Raw genomic sequence first — 22,398 nt, forward strand, 5'->3', positions numbered from 1 at the left:
TGCTTCATAGTCATCTGTAAGGAATGCATGCAAAAACTCTTGTTTAAATTTCTCCCAGGTAAGTACATGTCTTCTCTCCGCCAACCACCAGTTTTTAGCTGTACCCTTAAGCACAGAAGTAAGAGATGCTAGGATTTCAGGATCAGTCAGGGGTCTAATTGCAAAATACTCTTCACAGCGTTCTACAAAGGAGACAGGATCATCAGAATCGAACTGGGGAAATTCAGCTTTCACAGGTGGACGATAATATATGTCATTTACATTATCTGGTAAGCTGGTAACTTGGTTAGTTCTTGCATGGTAAGTTGGTGCAGACAATGGAGGAGAAACTGGAGTAGATACCACATGAGCATAGCTTTTAATTTTGGCATCAATCTGAATGTCTCTTCTCTTCATACAGTCAACCATTGACTTCCCCAAATCTTGGATGCTTAACTCAAGCCTCTGCTTAACTCGCTCACATTCTCTTTCAATTTTGTAATTCAATCTCTCTTCCAGGAATTTACACTGATTGCTCAACTTATCTTGGGAGCAGCATTGACTTAACTTTTGCAGACAAGTTTGTATATCACCTTCTAAAGTTGTAACTCGCTCAGTCAGTACATGACTAAACTGTTCAGCGGGACGCACATCAACAACCATATCACCTGAAGGAGGAGGTAGAGGTAGAGAAAGAGGAATGTCAGGTTGAACATCTGATTCATTTTCATTGTCTGAGGTAAGATAAAGTTCACTGAAAGTGTTTATAAGATCTTTTACGGGAGGTGGGTCTCTTCTAGTCACAAAAGGACCAACTGTGAAATCTTCAAGAGGTTCATGCTCATCCTCTGCACCATGTGATGATATTGACATTTTTATAATACACTGTACACATTAAATAAAACACCAACACCACATAGACCTTTACCTTCAATATGCAACATAAGGTTCCCCGTACGGGCCACCAATCTATAACCGTCCCAGTTACGTTGTGCTGGGCAAGCTACAAAAAATCAAAAGGGGGATTCGTCCTTTGTGCAATTAATGAAATGGTATTGTAGTGAAAAAGGACCTAACAACAAATAAGTTCAGGAACAAACAAGAGTTGTATAATATTTTCACCCTTATGTATTCAACCTCTTTTTTACAAGTCATACATAGGTACAATTCATGCTTTCATCATGGGTACATATATGTGCATGTGAATGGGGGGTCACAATATCCAACTCAGTCCTGTTCTCCTATCTGGGAGCATAAATAGTTCAGCAATTGAAGGAAACAGTCTTATCTGTCGGTGAGTAGAGGTACAGAAAGATGAGGTTGATTGTTGTCCTTCACTTGGATGTGTGGTTAATCACAATGTTTCGTGGTAGCAGATGATGGTTTCACCAACACAAACAGTAGGTACATGTAGCTGCCCACAGTCAAAGGAGCAAAAAAGTGCCTCACAAACAAATCCTCTACAAAGAGAAAACATCAAATGCAATAACAATAAATTAAACTAAATTATTTCATTTTAACTTTAAAGCAATACAATACACATCAACCTTAAACTTACGTTTGAGCTGGAAACCAACAGTTTCTCAAACAGGATTTGGAAAGAAAGGTTACAAACAACCATGAGGCAGCATCAAACAGACCCTAACATTTACTTCTATAGTTTCCTGTTATATACCCATATGCACACCAGCCAGAGAATGTTCCTATCTCCCCCTAGAGGCCCGGAAGAACATAACCATCAGTACTAGAAATCTTGTGACAGGCATTGTTTGTGAGGCACTTTTTTGCTCCTTTGACTGTGGGCAGCTACATGTTCACAAACCTACTGTTTGTGTTGGTGAAACCATCATCTGCTACCATGAAACATTGTGATTAACCACACATCCAAGTGAAGGACAACAATCAACCTCATCTTTCTGTACCACTACTCACCGACAGATAAGACTGTTTCCTTCAATTGCTGAACTATTTATGCTCCCAGATAGGAGAACAGGACTGAGTTGGATATTGTGACCCCCCATTCACATGCACATATATGTACCCATGATGAAAGCATGAATTGTACCTATGTATGACTTGTAAGAAAGAGGGTGAATACATAAGGGTGAAAATATTATACAACTCTTGTTGGTTCCTGAACTTATTTGTTGTTAGGTCCTTTTTCACTACAATACCATTTCATTAATTGCACAAAGGACGAATCCCCCTTTTGATTTTTTGTAGCTTGCCCAGCACAACGTAACTGGGACGGTTATAGATCAAACACACACTCGATTACTGGACTAATACTGCACTAATACTGTCAAACACACGATTACTGGATTAATACTGCACTAATACTGTCACACACACGATTACTGGACTAATACTGCACTAATACTGTCACACACACATGATTACTGGACTAATACTGCACTAATACTGTCAAACACACACGATTACTGTACTAATACTGCACTAATACTGTCAAACACACACGATTACTGGACTAATACTGCACTAATACTGTCACACACACACGATTACTGGACTAATACTGCACTAATACTGTCAAACACACACGATTACTGGATTAATACTGCACTAATACTGTCACACACACGATTACTGGACTAATACTGCACTAATACTGTCACACACACATGATTACTGGACTAATACTGCACTAATACTGTCAAACACACACGATTACTGTACTAATACTGCACTAATACTGTCAAACACACACGATTACTGGACTAATACTGCACTAATACTGTCAAACACACACGATTACTGGACTAATACTGCACTAATACTGTCAAACACACACGATTACTGGACTAATACTGCACTAATACTGTCAAACACACACGATTACTGGACTAATACTGCACTAATACTGTCACACACACATGATTACTGGACTAATACTGCACTAATACTGTCAAACACACACGATTACTGGACTAATACTGCACTAATACTGTCAAACACACACGATTACTGGACTAATACTGCACTAATACTGTCAAACACACACGATTACTGGACTAATACTGCACTAATACTGTCAAACACACGATTACTGGACTAATACTGCACTAATACTGTCAAACACACACGATTACTGGACTAATACTGCACTAATACTGTCACACACACATGATTACTGGACTAATACTGCACTAATACTGTCAAACACACACGATTACTGGACTAATACTGCACTAATACTGTCAAACACACACGATTACTGGACTAATACTGCACTAATACTGTCACACACACACGATTACTGGACTAATACTGCACTAATACTGTCACACACACACGATTACTGGACTAATACTGCACTAATACTGTCAAACACACACGATTACTGTACTAATACTGCACTAATACTGTCAAACACACACGATTACTGGACTAATACTGCACTAATACTGTCAAACACACACGATTACTGGACTAATACTGCACTAATACTGTCACACACACATGATTACTGGACTAATACTGCACTAATACTGTCAAACACACACGATTACTGGATTAATACTGCACTAATACTGTCACACACACGATTACTGGACTAATACTCCTTCTTCTTCGGCGGTCACTCGAAACGAGTATGACTGTCCTCTCTGTCGGGTCGTCTTATTTGTGGATCCTCAGGTGGCTGTAAAGGCCGATCTGTGATCCACAGATTCTGCTGCAATGTTGGCATCTGAAGGTTGAGGTGGTGTATAGTTGTGGAGCCCTTCTCTGTTTGTCCTTGCGGTGTTGCCGCCTTGCATCTGCGGCACGGCGGAGTTCTGTTTCGTGGTGTGCTGCACCTTCCTGCACTGCCTTTCTCCAGTAGTCCCTGTTAAACACTAGATTCTCCCAGTCACTGGACGTGATGTTAAACTTTTTCAGGGTGGTCTTGATATTGTCCTTAAAGCGTTTCTTTGGTCCCCCAGGGGCTCGCTGTCCTTGCTTTAGCTGGGAGTACAGGATCTGCTTTGGGAGACGGTTATTGGGCATTCGGATGACATGTCCTATCCATCGGAGTTGGTTCTGCATTATGATGGTAGTAATGCTCGTCATGTTAGTTTCCTCCAGAATACTGGAATTTGTACGTCTGTCTTCCCAGTTGATCCTCAAGATTTTTCTTAAGGTTCTTTGATGGAATAGTTCTAGTGCTCTCATATGTCTGCTGTAGGTTGTCCAGGATTCCGATCCATACAGCAGAGTAGGGAGAATCACAGCTCTGTAAACCAGGACCTTGGTTTGAGCCCTCAGGTCTCGGTCATCAAAGACTCTTGCCCTAAGTTTGGCATAGGCTCCGCTGGCACAGCTCAGGCGATGTTTAATTTCATAGTCTATATCAGCTTTGGAAGAGAGAATGCTACCAAGGTAGGTGAAGTGGTCCACGCTTTCCAGAGTGGTGTTGTCTACTGTAATTATGGGCTGGAGTGATGGCTGGTTGGGTGGTGGTTGATGCAGAACCAGAGTCTTCTTGATGTTCAAGGCCAGACCCAGGGCTCTGTATGCCTTGGCAAAGGCATTTAGGATGCCCTGGAGGTCTTCAGGGGAATGTGCCACAATAGCGTTATCATCAGCGTATTGCAGCTCCATGATGGTGATATTCCTGACTTTACTCTTGGCTTTAAACCGGTTAAGGTTAAAGAGCCTACCATCAGTCCTATAAAGGATTGGGATCCCCTGTGGCAACTCCTGGTCAATAAGGTTAAGTATGGCTGCAATGAAGATGGCAAATAGGGTGGGTGCAATGATACATCCCTGTTTGACCCCAGTTTCTACGGTGAAAGGCTCAGATTCAGAGCCACTGTTGAGCACTGTGGCTGACATGCCGTCATGTAATAGCCTCAGTACACGGATGTATTTGGGATGACATCCATACTTTGATAGTATGCTCCACAGTGCCTGCCGATCCACAGAGTCAAAGGCCTTTGCCAAGTCTATAAAGACCATGTACAGAGGCAGTCCTTGTTCCCGACATTTTTCTTGTAGTTGGCGAGCAGAAAAGATCATGTCAGTTGTTCCCCTGGATGGACGGAAACCGCACTGTGATTCAGGGAGTATCTCCTCAGATAGTGGTAGCAGGCGGTTGACGAGGACACGAGCAAGGACTTTGCCTGTTGTTGATAAGAGCGAAATGCCTCTGTAGTTTCCGCATTCAGCCTTGTCCCCTTTCTTAAATATGGTAACGATTTGGGCATCCCGGAGCTCAGAGGGGAGCTCTTCCCTTTCCCAGATCTTGATGAGTAGATGGTGGATGTGGTGCCAGAGCCTTGGTCCTCCTTCTTTTAAAATCTCTGCGGGGATCCCATCAGGACCAGTGGCCTTGTTGTTCCTGAGATTTTTGATGGCATTGTGAACCTCACTTTCGGTAGGAGGTTCCCCCATGTCATCTCTGATGGGACTCTGTGGGATATGGTCGGCGATATCTGGTTCGGCTGAACTGTCACGGTTCAGGAGTTCTTGAAAGTGCTCCTTCCAACGTGCGTTGATGGAGGCACTGTCTTTCAGAAGAGTCTGTCCATCTTTTGGGCGCAGGGGATTTAAACCGCTGTGGCTAGGGCCATAGACAGCCTTAGTGGCGTTAAAAAACCCTCTGGTGTTACCTGAGTCTGCCAGTATCTGGAGTTCTAGAGACTTTTCTGTCCACCAGTTGTTCTTGAGTTCCCTTACCAATCTCTGAACGTCAGCCTTGGCTCTAGAGTGTGCTGCCCTTTTGGCCTCACATGTTATGTCATTTTGCCACACTCTGAAGGCTTATCGTTTTCTAGAGATAAATTGTTCTATCTCTGTATCATTTCCATCAAACCAGTCCTGATGTTTCCTGGACTGATATCCAAGAGTGGATATACATGAGTCATGGATGGTGGATTTGAGAAGACACCAGTGCTCTTCGACGTTATCAGGATATTCTTGCTGAAGACTTTTATCGAGAGAGTCCTGAAGCTGTTGCTGGATGGCAGTTTCATTCAGGCTTTCAAGGTTCAGTCTTTGCAGGGTCTGCTTCTTCTGAATCCTTCTCCTTTTTTTAAGTTTAATTGACATTGTGGATCGGATGAGGCGGTGGTCTGTCCAGCAGTTGTCAGAGTCTATCATGGCCCTAGTGATGTTCACATCACAGCGGTCCCTGGCCCTTACAATCACATAATCAATAAGGTGCCATTGCTTGGATCGAGGGTGTCTCCAAGATGCCTTAAATTTGTTTTTCTGTCGATAGAGAGTATTGGTAATGACGAGGTTGTGCTGAGCACACTTACTCAGAAGTAGCACCCCGTTGGCGTTGATGTTACCGATGCCCTCCTTGCCAATAGTGCCCTTCCAGAGGTGTTGGTCCCGGCCTACCCTAGCATTAAAGTCTCCAAGGAGGATTATCTTATCCTCCCTGGGGATTTTTGACAGGGTTTCTTCCAGGCAGTCGTAAAAAGCTTCTTTTTCTTCAACGTCGGAGTCTAGGGTAGGGGCATAGGCGCTCACTACTGTCGCTGTCTGGTTGTTGGCCAACACCAGGCGGATTGTCATGAGGCGCTCGCTGATTCCCACAGGAAGTTCGGAGAGGTGGTTGACAAGCTGGTTTTTGATAGCAAGTCCAACTCCATGGTTTCTAGCCTCATCGGTTGACTTTCCTTTCCAAAAGAAAGTGTAACCACCTTTCTCCTCCTTCAGCTGTCCCTCACCTGCCCGTCGTGTTTCGGAGAGAGCAGCTATATCAATCCGGCATCTCTGCAGTTCTCTGGCTATGATAGCCGTTCGTCTCTCAGGTCTGTCACTGGAGGTGCTGTCCATCAGAGTGCGCACATTCCAGGCTCCAAAGTTAAATTTATTTTGTTTCTGACCGCAAATGGGTGTTCCCTCTGGACGCGGTAATCCAGTCGGGAGGTATGAGGCAGGCTATTTTTAGGGCACCTTTTCTAGCCCCCTCCCCATGTGGGGTAAGCAGAGCGGATCCTAAATAGGACTGCTTAGTCATGGGTGTAGCTGCCGAAGAGCTCTTCTGCCTCGTTCCAAGAGCCCAGCGACTGATTCTGACACCCATCGCCTAGATGTGCCAGCTCATGACTAGGGACTTCCAGGCTACACAACCCTGCCCCCGTTGCCACTTGCTGGTCGCCATAGGCCTTTATCCAGGGTGGTAGGGTGGATTCCCTTTGTGGAGGACGCCTGTGCGTGGCATTGTTTAACGTGTGGAGGCTGGTGCACAGACAACCACCACACGGTCTTTGGCAGGTCTGGGTCAGGATCCAGTGGCATGGAGTCCAAGACGACTGGGGACCCATCACTGCTGCAGCCTTCATCCGCCTTCCCAGCCGTTGTGATGCTCCACTTAAGACAGCCATCATCCTCCGCCTGTTCCGACGTTGAGGTCTTTTGACGTGTTTTTTTTTTAGGGGTGTGCTCCCTTAGCCTTTGCCTCTAAAGGCTACCCCACAAGGCAGTGGGACTATTTACCCATAGCTGGGGCTGTGGTTGGCGAGTGCCAGGACATGTCCACCGCTTGGTGGGCCTGCACACTGCGCCTCTGGGGCCCACTGCTGCTCCGAGATCCCCTACAGTTCAGCCTGGGTCCGCTAGGGCCCAGTTTCCATGTGTGGCCGCAAGGAGGCACTGTAGGAGTCTTGACGGTGGAGAGGCTGTGTACCGACAGGAGGAGACTTACGCACTCGGCTCCTCTTTTCACCCTTGCACAAAGGCTAGTCGGTGGCAGTAGCTGTAAGCAGAGTGTAGCAAGCAGAAAGTAGCATGCAGCATCTACTAAGCTACAGACACTACTATCCCAGTACTACTGCACTGACGCATCACACACGCCCTGCATGAATACACACACACACACTGGACTAATACTGCACTAATACTGTCACACACACATGATTACTGGACTAATACTGCACTAATACTGTCAAACACACACGATTACTGGACTAATACTGCACTAATACTGTCAAACACACACGATTACTGGATTAATACTGCACTAATACTGTCACACACACGATTACTGGACTAATACTGCACTAATACTGTCACACACACATGATTACTGGACTAATACTGCACTAATACTGTCACACACACACAATTACTGGACTAATACTGCACTAATACTGTCACACACACGATTACTGGACTAATACTGCACTAATACTGTCACTCACACACGATTACTGGACTAATACTGCACTAATACTGTCACACACACACACGATTACTGGACTAATACTGCACTAATACTGTCAAACACACACATGATTACTGGAATAATACTGCACTAATACTGTCACACACACGATTACTGGACTAATACTGCACTAATACTGTCACACACACACGATTACTGGACTAATACTGCACTAATACTGTCACACACACACACGATTACTGGACTAATACTGCACTAATACTGTCAAACACACACATGATTACTGGACTAATACTGCACTAATACTGTCACACACACACACGATTACTGGACTAATACTGCACTAATACTGTCAAACACACACATGATTACTGGACTAATACTGCACTAATACTGTCACACACACACGATTACTGGACTAATACTGCACTAATACTGTCAAACACACACGATTACTGGACTAATACTGCACTATTACTGTCACTCACACACGATTACTGGACTAATACTGCACTAATACTGTCACACACACACATGATTACTGGACTAATTCTGCACTAATACTGTCACACACACACACGATTACTGGACTAATACTGCACTAATACTGTCAAACACACACATGATTACTGGACTAATACTGCACTAATACTGTCACACACACACACGATTACTGGACTAATACTGCACTAATACTGTCAAACACACACGATTACTCTACTAATACTGCACTAATACTGTCACACACACACACGATTACTGGACTAATACTGCACTAATACTGTCACACACACACGATTACTGTACTAATACTGCACTAATACTGTCAAACACACACGATTACTGGACTAATACTGCACTAATACTGTCACACACACACGATTACTGGACTAATACTGCACTAATACTGTCAAACACACACATGATTACTGGACTAATACTGCACTAATACTGTCACACACACACACGATTACTGGACTAATACTGCACTAATACTGTCACACACACACGATTACTGTACTAATACTGCACTAATACTGTCAAACACACACGATTACTGGACTAATACTGCACTAATACTGTCACACACACACGATTACTGGACTAATACTGCACTAATACTGTCATACACACACACACGATTACTGGACTAATACTGCACTAATACTGTCACACACACACGATTACTGGACTAATACTGCACTAATACTGTCAAACACACACGATTACTGGACTAATACTGCACTAATACTGTCAAACACACACGATTACTGGACTAATACTGCACTAATACTGTCAAACACACGATTACTTGACTAATACTGCACTAATACTGTCACACACACACGATTACTGGACTAATACTGCACTAATACTGTCACACACACATGATTACTGGACTAATACTGCACTAATACTGTCACACACACACGATTACTGGACTAATACTGCACTAATACTGTCAAACACACACGATTACTGTACTAATACTGCACTAATACTGTCAAACACACACGATTACTGGACTAATACTGCACTAATACTGTCACACACACACGATTACTGGACTAATACTGCACTAATACTGTCACACACACACGATTACTGGACTAATACTGCACTAATACTGTCACACACACACGATTACTGGACTAATACTGCACTAATACTGTCAAACACACATGATTACTGGACTAATACTGCACTGATACTGTCAAACACACACGATTACTGGACTAATACTGCACTAATACTGTCAAACACACACACGATTACTGGACTAATACTGCACTAATACTGTCACACACACACGATTACTGGACTAATACTGCACTAATACTGTCACACACACATGATTACTGGACTAATACTGCACTAATACTGTCAAACACACACGATTACTGGACTAATACTGCACTAATACTGTCACACACACACACGATTACTGGACTAATACTGCACTAATAATGTCAAACACACACGATTACTGGACTAATACTGCACTAATAATGTCAAACACACACGATTACTGGACTAATACTGCACTAATAATGTCAAACACACACGATTACTGGACTAATACTGCACTAATACTGTCACACACACACAATTACTGGACTAATACTGCACTAATACTGTCACACACACGATTACTGGACTAATACTGCACTAATACTGTCACACACACACGATTACTGGACTAATACTGCACTAATACTGTCACACACACACACAATTACTGGACTAATACTGCACTAATACTGTCACACACACACGATTACTGGACTAATACTGCACTAATACTGTCAAACACACACGATTACTGGACTAATACTGCACTTATACTGTCAAACACACACGATTACTGGACTAATACTGCACTAATACTGTCAAACACACACGATTACTGGATTAATACTGCACTAATACTGTCACACACACACGATTACTGGACTAATACTGCACTAATACTGTCACACACACATGATTACTGGACTAATACTGCACTAATACTGTCAAACACACACGATTACTGGACTAATACTGCACTAATACTGTCAAACACACACGATTACTGGACTAATACTGCACTAATACTGTCACACACACACATGATTACTGGACTAATACTGCACTAATACTGTCACACACACACACGATTACTGGACTAATACTGCACTAATACTGTCAAACACACACATGATTACTGGACTAATACTGCACTAATACTGTCACACACACACATGATTACTGGACTAATTCTGCACTAATACTGTCACACACACACACGATTACTGGACTAATACTGCACTAATACTGTCAAACACACACATGATTACTGGACTAATACTGCACTAATACTGTCACACACACACACGATTACTGGACTAATACTGCACTAATACTGTCAAACACACACGATTACTCTACTAATACTGCACTAATACTGTCACACACACACACGATTACTGGACTAATACTGCACTAATACTGTCACACACACACGATTACTGTACTAATACTGCACTAATACTGTCAAACACACACGATTACTGGACTAATACTGCACTAATACTGTCACACACACACGATTACTGGACTAATACTGCACTAATACTGTCAAACACACGATTACTTGACTAATACTGCACTAATACTGTCACACACACACGATTACTGGACTAATACTGCACTAATACTGTCACACACACATGATTACTGGACTAATACTGCACTAATACTGTCACACACACACGATTACTGGACTAATACTGCACTAATACTGTCAAACACACACGATTACTGTACTAATACTGCACTAATACTGTCAAACACACACGATTACTGGACTAATACTGCACTAATACTGTCACACACACACGATTACTGGACTAATACTGCACTAATACTGTCACACACACACGATTACTGGACTAATACTGCACTAATACTGTCACACACACACGATTACTGGACTAATACTGCACTAATACTGTCAAACACACATGATTACTGGACTAATACTGCACTGATACTGTCAAACACACACGATTACTGGACTAATACTGCACTAATACTGTCAAACACACACACGATTACTGGACTAATACTGCACTAATACTGTCACACACACACGATTACTGGACTAATACTGCACTAATACTGTCACACACACACGATTACTGGACTAATACTGCACTAATACTGTCACACACACACGATTACTGGACTAATACTGCACTAATACTGTCACACACACACACGATTACTGGACTAATACTGCACTAATAATGTCAAACACACACGATTACTGGACTAATACTGCACTAATACTGTCAAACACACACGATTACTGGACTAATACTGCACTAATACTGTCACACACACACACGATTACTGGACTAATACTGCACTAATAATGTCAAACACACACGATTACTGGACTAATACTGCACTAATAATGTCAAACACACACGATTACTGGACTAATACTGCACTAATAATGTCAAACACACACGATTACTGGACTAATACTGCACTAATACTGTCAAACACACACGATTACTGGACTAATACTGCACTAATACTGTCACACACACACAATTACTGGACTAATACTGCACTAATACTGTCACACACACGATTACTGGACTAATACTGCACTAATACTGTCACACACACACGATTACTGGACTAATACTGCACTAATACTGTCACACACACACACAATTACTGGACTAATACTGCACTAATACTGTCACACACACACGATTACTGGACTAATACTGCACTAATACTGTCAAACACACACGATTACTGGACTAATACTGCACTAATACTGTCAAACACACACGATTACTGGATTAATACTGCACTAATACTGTCACACACACACGATTACTGGACTAATACTGCACTAATACTGTCACACACACATGATTACTGGACTAATACTGCACTAATACTGTCAAACACACACGATTACTGGACTAATACTGCACTAATACTGTCAAATCACATCTGATGTGTAATAATGTCCAATTTTTAAGGGACTTAAGCTGATGCGTTCTGTAAGGTGCTTTGGTAATAAATCGAATGGCTGTATGGCGCAATACATCTCATTTTTCAAGAGTCCCTTTACGAATATTGCTATAAAGTATGTCTCCGTATTAAATAACGGTAAAACTGTAGTTTCAAAAACATATTTCCTGGATGATTGAGTAAACACAGATCTATTTCGATATAAGAAACCAAGCCTTGAGAGGATTTCACTTCTTCACCAAAACGAGACATTTTTATCAAATTGCTGCTATCCTACTAATTGGATTTGAATGTGTAGTGGCTTTAATGCGATGTTTTGTTAATGACTGACCGTAATAGAAACATGTCTCTGTAATTGACCACACGTGTATCCTGTGAAAATGGATCCTGTACATGTGGCATCTTATCCTTTGGCAATTATACAGTGCTTATAAACATCCCCAACAGCTGGTTTGTGTGCTGTACAACATGAAACAATGATAAATCATATCAGATCCTTTCATCACAATCCACGCAAGCGCTGAAAAACAAAGGCACACATTTCAGACTAAGATCTAACTAAAAATCTTAGTACTAATTTCCTCTAGCTTTTTTTTAAAGTAAATGACAGTTATACAAACTGAAAATAAGTTGTCTGTGACGTATTCTTTTTTAGTTGTGTTAACTTATATTCTGTAGCAGATCTTTTGTAGTTGAGCCAATTCAAGAAACGTTGTCCATTGGAAACAGAAGTTCTTCAGGATTAACAGGTTTAGATGTTGATTTTTAAATTGAAAATCATTCTGGTGATGTAAAAGAGAAAGAAACCAAGATGATCAAGTTTTCAGCTTCATAAACTCTAATAAATCAATACTAATATTTCTGACCAACATTTTACCAGCAAAACTTTGTTGCAGAAGATCAGACCTTCTGGATTTGAGATACATTACAGAAGGGAAAGTGTTTTCCCACACACAAACATCAAGAATCAGCCTGTGAATCTCAGCAATGCATGCTGGGAGCCAACATAGTATTAAAATCACGGCTCCCAGCATGCATTGCTTAAGCATGTCACCATTGCTGAGATTCACAGGCTGATTCTTGATGTCTGTGTGTGTCTAAAAAGTTCCCACAATGCATTTAAAAATCTAAATTCTGAATGACTGATCTGCTGCATAAAAATTGTGTTGGCAAATATAATATACCATTCATAAATAATCCCTTTGATCATGAATAAAGCAGGGATGGAAATTAACTTTTTTCTCCAGCCACTTTCTTGTTTTTAACCGACAATGTGTAACTGCATGTGAAAATTAAATACTGCTGAAGTATTGTAGAGCTTGGAGTATTAATCTCAAGTCTCAATGACATACTGACATTTTCTCTTTCTCTCTTATACACACACACACACACACACACACACACACACACACACACACACACACACACACACACACACACACACACACACACACACACACACACACACACACACACACACACACACACACACACACCATGAACTGATCTACATTTCATTAAATGAGTCAGGCTCAGGGCTCTGTGCGCTGTTTTTTTACCTGGATGTGCATTTGGATGATTCGTGGTCTTTTTGGCTTCCAGTTTTAGGTTTTTAGTCCCAACAATGAAACTATTAGTTTTGGCATCTTCTGAAGCGTGTTGACGACACACCGAGCAGAACATTGTAAGAAGGGATGCTCCAAAATCACAATTCTTTGATTAAAACCGAAAAAGAGGAAACCAAGGCCGAAAACCGAAAGATATTACATCAATTACTAGTGCTATTGCATTTATGGCTAATGCTATGACTTTGTAACTTTACTAAAAATCAAGGCATTGTGATTGCATACATTAATATTAAAGTTTCAAATAATAAATCACTAACAAATTATGCAAATATTTATTTAGCAAATTGCAATAATGCACAGTATAAAATAAAATTCAAACTAAAATGTTTAACTTGAACTCATTCGTGTGTTCATTAAATAATAATGCAGAAAGGTATGGAATAAAGAGCAGTGAGTGATGTCCTTTTCTTTAGTTTGACATTAAACAGAGTAAAGGCTACTGCCCCTTTAAGAGCTAATGCAGGGATATGCGTCGTCTTTCTGGACTGTATAAAGTTCTCCTATGTCTGCTTGGATACTCATCAAGATGGACATGTTGTAATGATACTAGAAGGCAGGATTCAATAGCAAGTAAAACGTCTCTTTATTGAGAACAGCAGCACAGACGATGGCAAGAGATGCAGATCCAGAGCGAAGGAAACGCTTGGTAGCACAGGGACGTTGCAGACAACCCAGACATCTGGCGCGAGGATGAAGATGGGGATGATGAAGACGAAGAACACTCAGGACACAGGCAATGGCAGGAGAGACACAGGAACATGACGGAGAAATGACTGGTCATATTCAACATACGGCAGCACTCACATGCACTGATCAGAGTTTACAGAGAGGTGAAACAGGAGCTATGTTTATTAACCCGCCACGGTGGCCGGCAGGTGAAGCGAGTTTACCCACACAACTCTAAATCACCGCATTTGGCTGCTGGCGGTGCTAATCTACATCCCTGGAATAAAGTAGTAAACTACTCTCCTTTATAATGCTGTTCTCTAGATCACCCGATCTTTGGTTACAGCTTACTTCACAACTAATGCTGTGTTTTGTTAAACACCTTTACAAACTCACACAATACGCTAAGAGTCAAACTAAAGGAAACGTTCATCACCAAAATTTTCAGTAACAAAAACTACATCTGAACCTGTTAATTTTTAATAAAAACTTGTTTCCAATAGACCCAACATTTTGAATTGGCTCAGCTACAAAAGATTTGCTACAGAATCGTTGCATCTCTCCAAAAAACAAATAATGTCGAGTTGACTCAACTAAACATTTTTTTGTGTGTGTCACAGACAACTTATTTTCAGTTCGTATAACTGTTGTTTACAAAAGTTGAGTCAACAACAAAAAGCTAGGGGAAATTAGTACTAAGATATTTTTCGGTTGCACTAGACTTTTACAGTGTGAATTGTTGCTGAACCAACACAACAACATCCCTTTTCTGATTGGATATGTGTGTGTTCACTATTGTGAGTTTTCTGACATGCTACTACAAAAACCATGAGAATTAGTTTCGTTCTTTGAAATGTCACGTTTTTAGTGGCATTGAATGAGGTTGTAATTGTTTTTTTACATCACAATTTAAAAAAAAAGGGGTGTGTATGCTTTTTATATCCACTGTAACTGTGCAAGTGCAGCATCGAGACAACATGATCCTCATATTGAGTGTTTAAATCAGAGGGCCTTTTGCTGCAAAAAAGGTAGCATCATTATAAGCGGACTCAGGGAACTTTATCAAATCAACCACATGCAATGCACCACCTCTTTAAGTCAACTTTGTGTATTAATCCTCAGGAAACCAAGCAAATGGTGGAGAGTTTGGACAAGAGTCCAGATGAAGATCACTGCGTCAACGCAAACGTTTTCCAGGAGTTTATTCTGGAGGCGAGGTTGGTGAGCGCATCTACAGTCCTTTACTAGCACATGCAACGAGTTCTGTGGCTTCTGCCAGGGGTTTTCATTTCTGCCTTTTCTTCTAGTGAGAGTGACCTGGAGGAAGTCCTTACGTTCTACACCCAGAAGAATAAATCTGCCAGCGTGTTTCTGGGCACAAAGAGTCAGGGCAGCCGAGTCAAGAGGAGCAGCGATGAGAACAGAGAGAGTAAGCGGCATTAACTCATGCTTTACACAGCACATGCCATCTCATCAGCCACGCATGAAGGATGGCACAACGCATGCCTAAAGGGTCAGATCACACCAACCCCAATTTGGTTCATTTTTGGGACACAATTTAAGATATTTGATCTAAGTTTTGGTTACCTGGACTTTCTCTCACTTGTCATTTTTACTCCTTCACACGTATGCAAACTTGTGTGTCACCTCACATTATAATCAATGGCATTTTGGTGTGAATAGCAAACATTGCACACCGTTTTTTAAATGTTCTTGTGTGTGTGTGTAGGAGTCATACATTCATTACAGAATAAAAGGAAGATTGGATATTTTCCATTAAGCTAACATCCCATACATTTCTCAATAAGAGAAGAATAAGAAACAAACAAATAAATAAATGATGATAATTAGGGTTACAGTAAAGTCCAGTGGCAACTTTGATTCCATTAATCTGATTACATTGAGTATATAAGTACTCCATTTCCCACAAATTCCTTCCATCTATTCCACAGCATAATCCCCTTTTTGCTTTGTTAATTTTAAAGAAAAGGTAAGAATTTCCTTCGTATATATTTCAATTACAACTGTTTTCCAATCTTCTATAGTGGGTGGCATAGGTCGAAGCCATTTGCGCATAAGAGCCGTTTTAGCAGCAACCAGAAATATTCTCCATAGGTATATATGATTGGTTTTATGCAAGTCCAGATAACCCAATAAGACATCACATTGAAATGGAATTTCGATCTTTAACATAGCCTCTAATGTCCCGTGTACATCTTTACAAAATGTGTGGATGACCTGACACGGCCGGAATATATAGTGATGATTAAACATAAAATATATGGTGATGATTAAGCACAGAATATATGGTGATGATTTGCTACTAGACAATTACATTGTCTCCAACACCCTGACCATTTTTCACTATAGCATTTTGAGCTGGTAATATAAAAAACATTGAATTATGCTTTTCCAGGAAAATAGCCTCCATTGATGCAAGCCTGTGGTTTTCCATTGGGATTTACATGTTTTGAACCAAGCCTCTTTCATTATAGACACGTCACTTCCTTTCTCCCATTACATTTAACATAAGAAGTAAATTCCGTTCTGTGGTTTTGTAGACAATGATAACATTTCGAAATAACCTTATTAATTGTAATAGCCTTAAATGCAGAAAAGAGTACCTTCACAAATTAATTTTGTTCCCAAGTCCACTTCTTATGCACTGTTGTGTTAAAGTGTTGTCTTATTTAAAAGTCTCTAAATAAGTCATGGTTGCCCAACTCAAACCAATTCTTAAATTCTTGAAAGGTTAAGAACATATTCTTATTTGTGATAGAATACCGTTTTTTAATGTTAACATGATAGCAAATGAGATTTTAGAGTGTGATACACTACCAATCAAAAGTTTGGGGTAAGTAAGGTTATATAAAAAAAAAAGAAGAAGGGTAATTAATACTTTTATTCAGCAAGGATGCATTAAATTGATCAAAAGTGGTAGTTAAGACATTTTAAATAAATGCTGTTCTTTTAAACTTTCTGTTCATCTAACAATCCTGCAAAATAAAATGCATTACTGTTTAAACTAAAACATAAAGCAGCACAACCGTATTGATAATAATCTAAAATGTGTGTTAATGATCAGCTCCTCATCTGAGAATGATTAGTGAAGGATCTTGTGACACTGAAGACTGGAGTAATGATCATAAATTCAGCTTTTTATCAGGAATAAATCACACTTTACTATATATTCACATACAAAACTAGAATATTGATCAAATAAATGCGGCCTCGTTGATTAGTCTAAACTTTGGATCATTAGTGTGAAATGTTATGAGAAAAACATTTACCCTCACCTAAAGGATTATTAGGAGCACACACTAATACTGTGTCTGACCCCCTTTCGCCTTCAGAACTGCCTTAATTCTACGTGGCACTGATTCAACAAGGTGCTGAAAGCATTCTTCAGAAATGTTGGCCCATATTGATAGGAGAGCATCTTGCAGTTGATGGAGATTTGTGGGATGCACATCCAGGGCACGAAGCTCCCGTTCCACCTCATCCCAAAGATGCTCTATTGGGTTGAGATCTGGTTACTGTGGCGGCCATTTTAGTACAGTCAACTCATTGTCATGTTCAAGAAACCATTTGAAATGATTCGAGCTTTGTGACATGGTGCATTATCCTGCTGGAAGTAGCCATCAGAGGATGGGGACATGATGCATCAACAAGGCATTTTCTCCCACAGGACTGCCGCATACTGGATGCTCTTCCCTTTTCACACCATTCTTTGTAAAGCCTAGAAATGGTTGTGTGTGAAAATCCCAGTAACTGAGCAGACTGTGAAATACTCAGACCGGCCCGTCTGGCACCAACAACCATGCCACACTCAAAACTGCTTAAATCACCTTTCTTTCCCATTCTGACATTCAGTTTGGAGTTCAGGAGATTGTCTTGACCAGGACCACACCCCTAAATGCATTGAAGCAACTGCCATGTTATTGGTTAATTAGATATCTGCATTAATGAGAAATTGAACAGGTGTTCCTAATAATCCTTTAAGTTAGTGTATATGAGAATATGTGTGAAAGATGTTAGTTTTGCAGGATATAATAATGAACTGCTAATAACGCTCATTTACTGTCTTTTCCTGAAGTGTGTGTGAGCATGGGAACCTCTGGTGGTTCAGAATCAATCAGCAAGACCCAAATAACAGACAGCACTGCACCTCTGAGGGCAGACCAGGGTCCGGCTAATGTAACACACAGCATGGAAAACTGCAGCGCAGCGAAACACGGCAGCAAAAGCAAATGCAGCTCATTGCAAAATGGACACCTTAGAAACAAAAGGCAAAGTGGAGACGGCAGCGTTACTGAAGTGGCATCCAGTGCTTCGACCGCCCCTGAGGCTGAATCAAGAGATGAGGCAAGCAAGAATCACACTCCTGTTGGCAGAAACAGGAAAGCGCTGTCAAAAAGCACATACTCTTCAGCTTTAGACTGTGAGCAGATTGTCTTACAGCACTGCGCCCCAATGCCAGCTCCAGAACCGCCACCGTACGTCCAGCCGCCTCCACATCCACTGGCCTGCTCCAGATGGGCCGCCGCACGGAACCAGCCTAATGGACCACAGGCCCATCCTGCATCAGCACACTCCTTCATGCCTAAAGCTGAGCCCCAGTCCAGCCAGAAATCGACCCATCCTGCCGCAGCACACTCCTTAATGCCTAAAGATGAGCCCCAGTCCAGCCAGAAATCGACCCATCCTGCATCAGCACACTCCTTCATGCCTAAAGCTGAGCCCCAGTCCAGCCAAAGATCGTCCCGCCCGGCCTCTGCAGGACACGGTAAGCTTATCAGAGTCAAAACACGCCACAGATTGACACAAACTGTGTTTGCTGAATGAAATCCAGTACTTGTTTCTTACTTGTTTTTCTCTAGCAAAATGTGAGAAATGCGAAATTATTTTCTAATTTTGGTTTTCCAGTATAAGTAAACATTGTAAAATCAAGATACAAAAGTGAGTTTATGCTTAAAGCCCCACTGAAGTGCCTTGAAACGCGCAGCATTATTCAGTGTGTTGGCATAATTTCCCCTGAAACTGCTTCGTCTGTAAAAAGCTCTTCTATTATATATATACAAACCTGATTCCAAAAAAGTTGGGACACTGTAAAATTATGAATAAAAACAGAATGCAATGATGTGGAAGTTTCAAACGTCAATATTTTATTCAGAATACAACATAGATGACATATCCAATGTTTAAACTAGGAAAATGTATAATTTTAAGAGGAAAATGATTTGATTTTAAATGTCATGGCATCAACACATCTCAAAAAAAGTTGGGCCAAGGCCATGTTTCCCCCTGTGTGTCATCCCCTCTTCTTTTTATATCAGTCTGCAAACGTCTGGGGACTGAGGAGACAAATTGCTCAAGTTTAGGAATAGGAATGTTGTCCCATTCTTGTCTAATACAGGCTTCTAGTTGCTCAACTGTCTTAGGTCTTCTTTATCGCATCTTCCTCTTTATGATGCGTCAAATGTTTTCAAATGTCTGACCCCAGAAAAGTTTTCCACTTTGCCACAGTCCATTTTAAATGACCCTTGACCCAGAGAAAACGCCTGCTCTTCTGGATTATGTTTAGATATGGCTTCTTTTTTGACCTATAAAGTTTTAGCCGGCGACGGCGAATGGCTCGGTGGATTGTGTTCACCGATGTTTTCTGGAAGTATTCCTGAGCCCATGTTGTGATCTCCATTACAGTATCATTCCTGTGCCCATACTGATCCTCTGCCCATCTTGCCTTCTGAGAGGCACTGCCACTCTGAGAGGCTCTTTTTATACCCAATCATGTTGCCAATTGACCTAATAAGTTGCAAATTGGTCCTCCAGCTGTTCCTTATATGCACATTTAACTTTCCCGGCCTCTTATTGCTACCTGTTACAACTTTTTGGGAATGTGTAGCTCTCATGAAATCCAAAATAAGCCAATATTTGGCATGACATTTCAAAATGTCTCACTTTCAATATTTGAAATGTTATCTATATTCTATTGTGAATAAAATATGTGTATGAAATTTGTAAATTATTGCGTTTCTTTTTTTATTCACAATTTGTTCAGTGTCCCATCTTTTTTGGAATCGGGTTTGTATATAAAACGTACTACTTTTTTGTCATTAAAACCCAAACGTTTGACATTTGACTGATTTTGTTATTTTGATATGTGCAGTAAAACTGACGAGCTAAAATAATAATTTGAAAGAAATCTTTATTCTTATTTAGTAGGCAGGACTGTGCATTCTTCCTCTCCACCACATATGAAATGTAATGTGTATCTCTGCACCTGTGGATGAGTTTAAAAGATGGACTGTAATTTTAAAGCTTTATGTTTGTTTGATTTACAGCGAGTCTGAAGCCCAGTGTAAGTAAGTCCAGGCCTGGTTCTGCCGGTGTGCTGAAAGAGAAGGACTCGCTGTCGGCTCAGGCTCAGTCCAACCAGCAGGCCATCGTATCTGCTCTGCGCAAACTGGTGGAGAAGCAGGCGGCTCGCCAGTACAGCACCTCCAGTCACATCAGCCTCCTCACTCAACATGTGAGTTATCATTCACACAACACATACTGTTGCTCCATCTCAAACGTTCAATTCTTACAGTAGGAACACACTACATTTGGAGTGTTTGTGCTGTAAATTGATATCTAAAGTAAAGTTTGGGGTCTGTAAGAAGAATAATAAAATAATTGTATTAGGCAAGGATGCATTAAACTGATCAAAAATTTGTAACATCACAAAATACTTGGTAACACTTTAGTATGGGGAACACATATTCACTATTAACTATGACTGTTGCCTCAATAAACTCCTAATTTACTGCTTATTAATAGTTAGTAAGGTAGTTTTTGTAGCGTTTAAGTTTAGGTATTGGGTCGGATTAAGGGATGTAGAATAAGCTCATGCAGAATAAGGCATTAATATGAGCTTTATAAGTGCTAATAAACAGACAATATCATAGGAATATGCATGATCATAAGCAACTAGTTAATAGTTAATAACTGAACCTAAAAATAAAGTGTTACCAAGATTTCTATTTCAAGTAAATGCTGCTCTTGAATTTTTATTTCATCAAATGAGAAAACAGCTGTTCAGAAAGTATCTAATCAAAACAGCCATAGACCTGCAGTTCCTCACAATAGCAGCGCTCCAGCATTGCTCCTGAATAGGGCTTTCACAAGTACAAGTCGGTACTGAAATGAAAAAAATACACTCACACACACACACACTCTCTGATGGGTGAACAGACATACACACACACACACACACACACACACTGATGGGTGAATAGATGCACCAGCGCGACTGATATTTAAACACAAGGAGCTGGACGTGAACCTGAGAACTGTGTCAGACTGAGAAGAGAGCAGAACACACTCGCGTTGCATTGAGCCGTGTGTGTGATAGAGCCCAAAGTGTGTGTGTGTGTGTGTGTGTGATAGATCCCAAAGTGT

At 40.9% G+C, this 22,398-nt stretch overlaps 1 protein-coding gene across 1 annotated transcript in view; it reads left to right on the forward strand.

Annotated features, from left to right (window-relative positions):
• Positions 1-22,398, forward strand: part of ttll5 (tubulin tyrosine ligase-like family, member 5) — a 219,989-nt gene that overhangs the window by 108,445 nt on the left and 89,146 nt on the right. The window contains exons 23-26 of the mRNA XM_067456243.1: positions 16,078-16,172; positions 16,263-16,384; positions 19,052-19,741; positions 21,300-21,487. Of these exons, the coding sequence (XP_067312344.1) occupies positions 16,078-16,172; positions 16,263-16,384; positions 19,052-19,741; positions 21,300-21,487 (1,095 nt within the window). The remainder of the gene's footprint in view (positions 1-16,077; positions 16,173-16,262; positions 16,385-19,051; positions 19,742-21,299; positions 21,488-22,398) is intronic.

This window comes from Pseudorasbora parva, chromosome 10 (assembly GCF_024679245.1).
Source record: "Pseudorasbora parva isolate DD20220531a chromosome 10, ASM2467924v1, whole genome shotgun sequence".
NCBI classification, from domain to species: domain Eukaryota; kingdom Metazoa; phylum Chordata; class Actinopteri; order Cypriniformes; family Gobionidae; genus Pseudorasbora; species Pseudorasbora parva.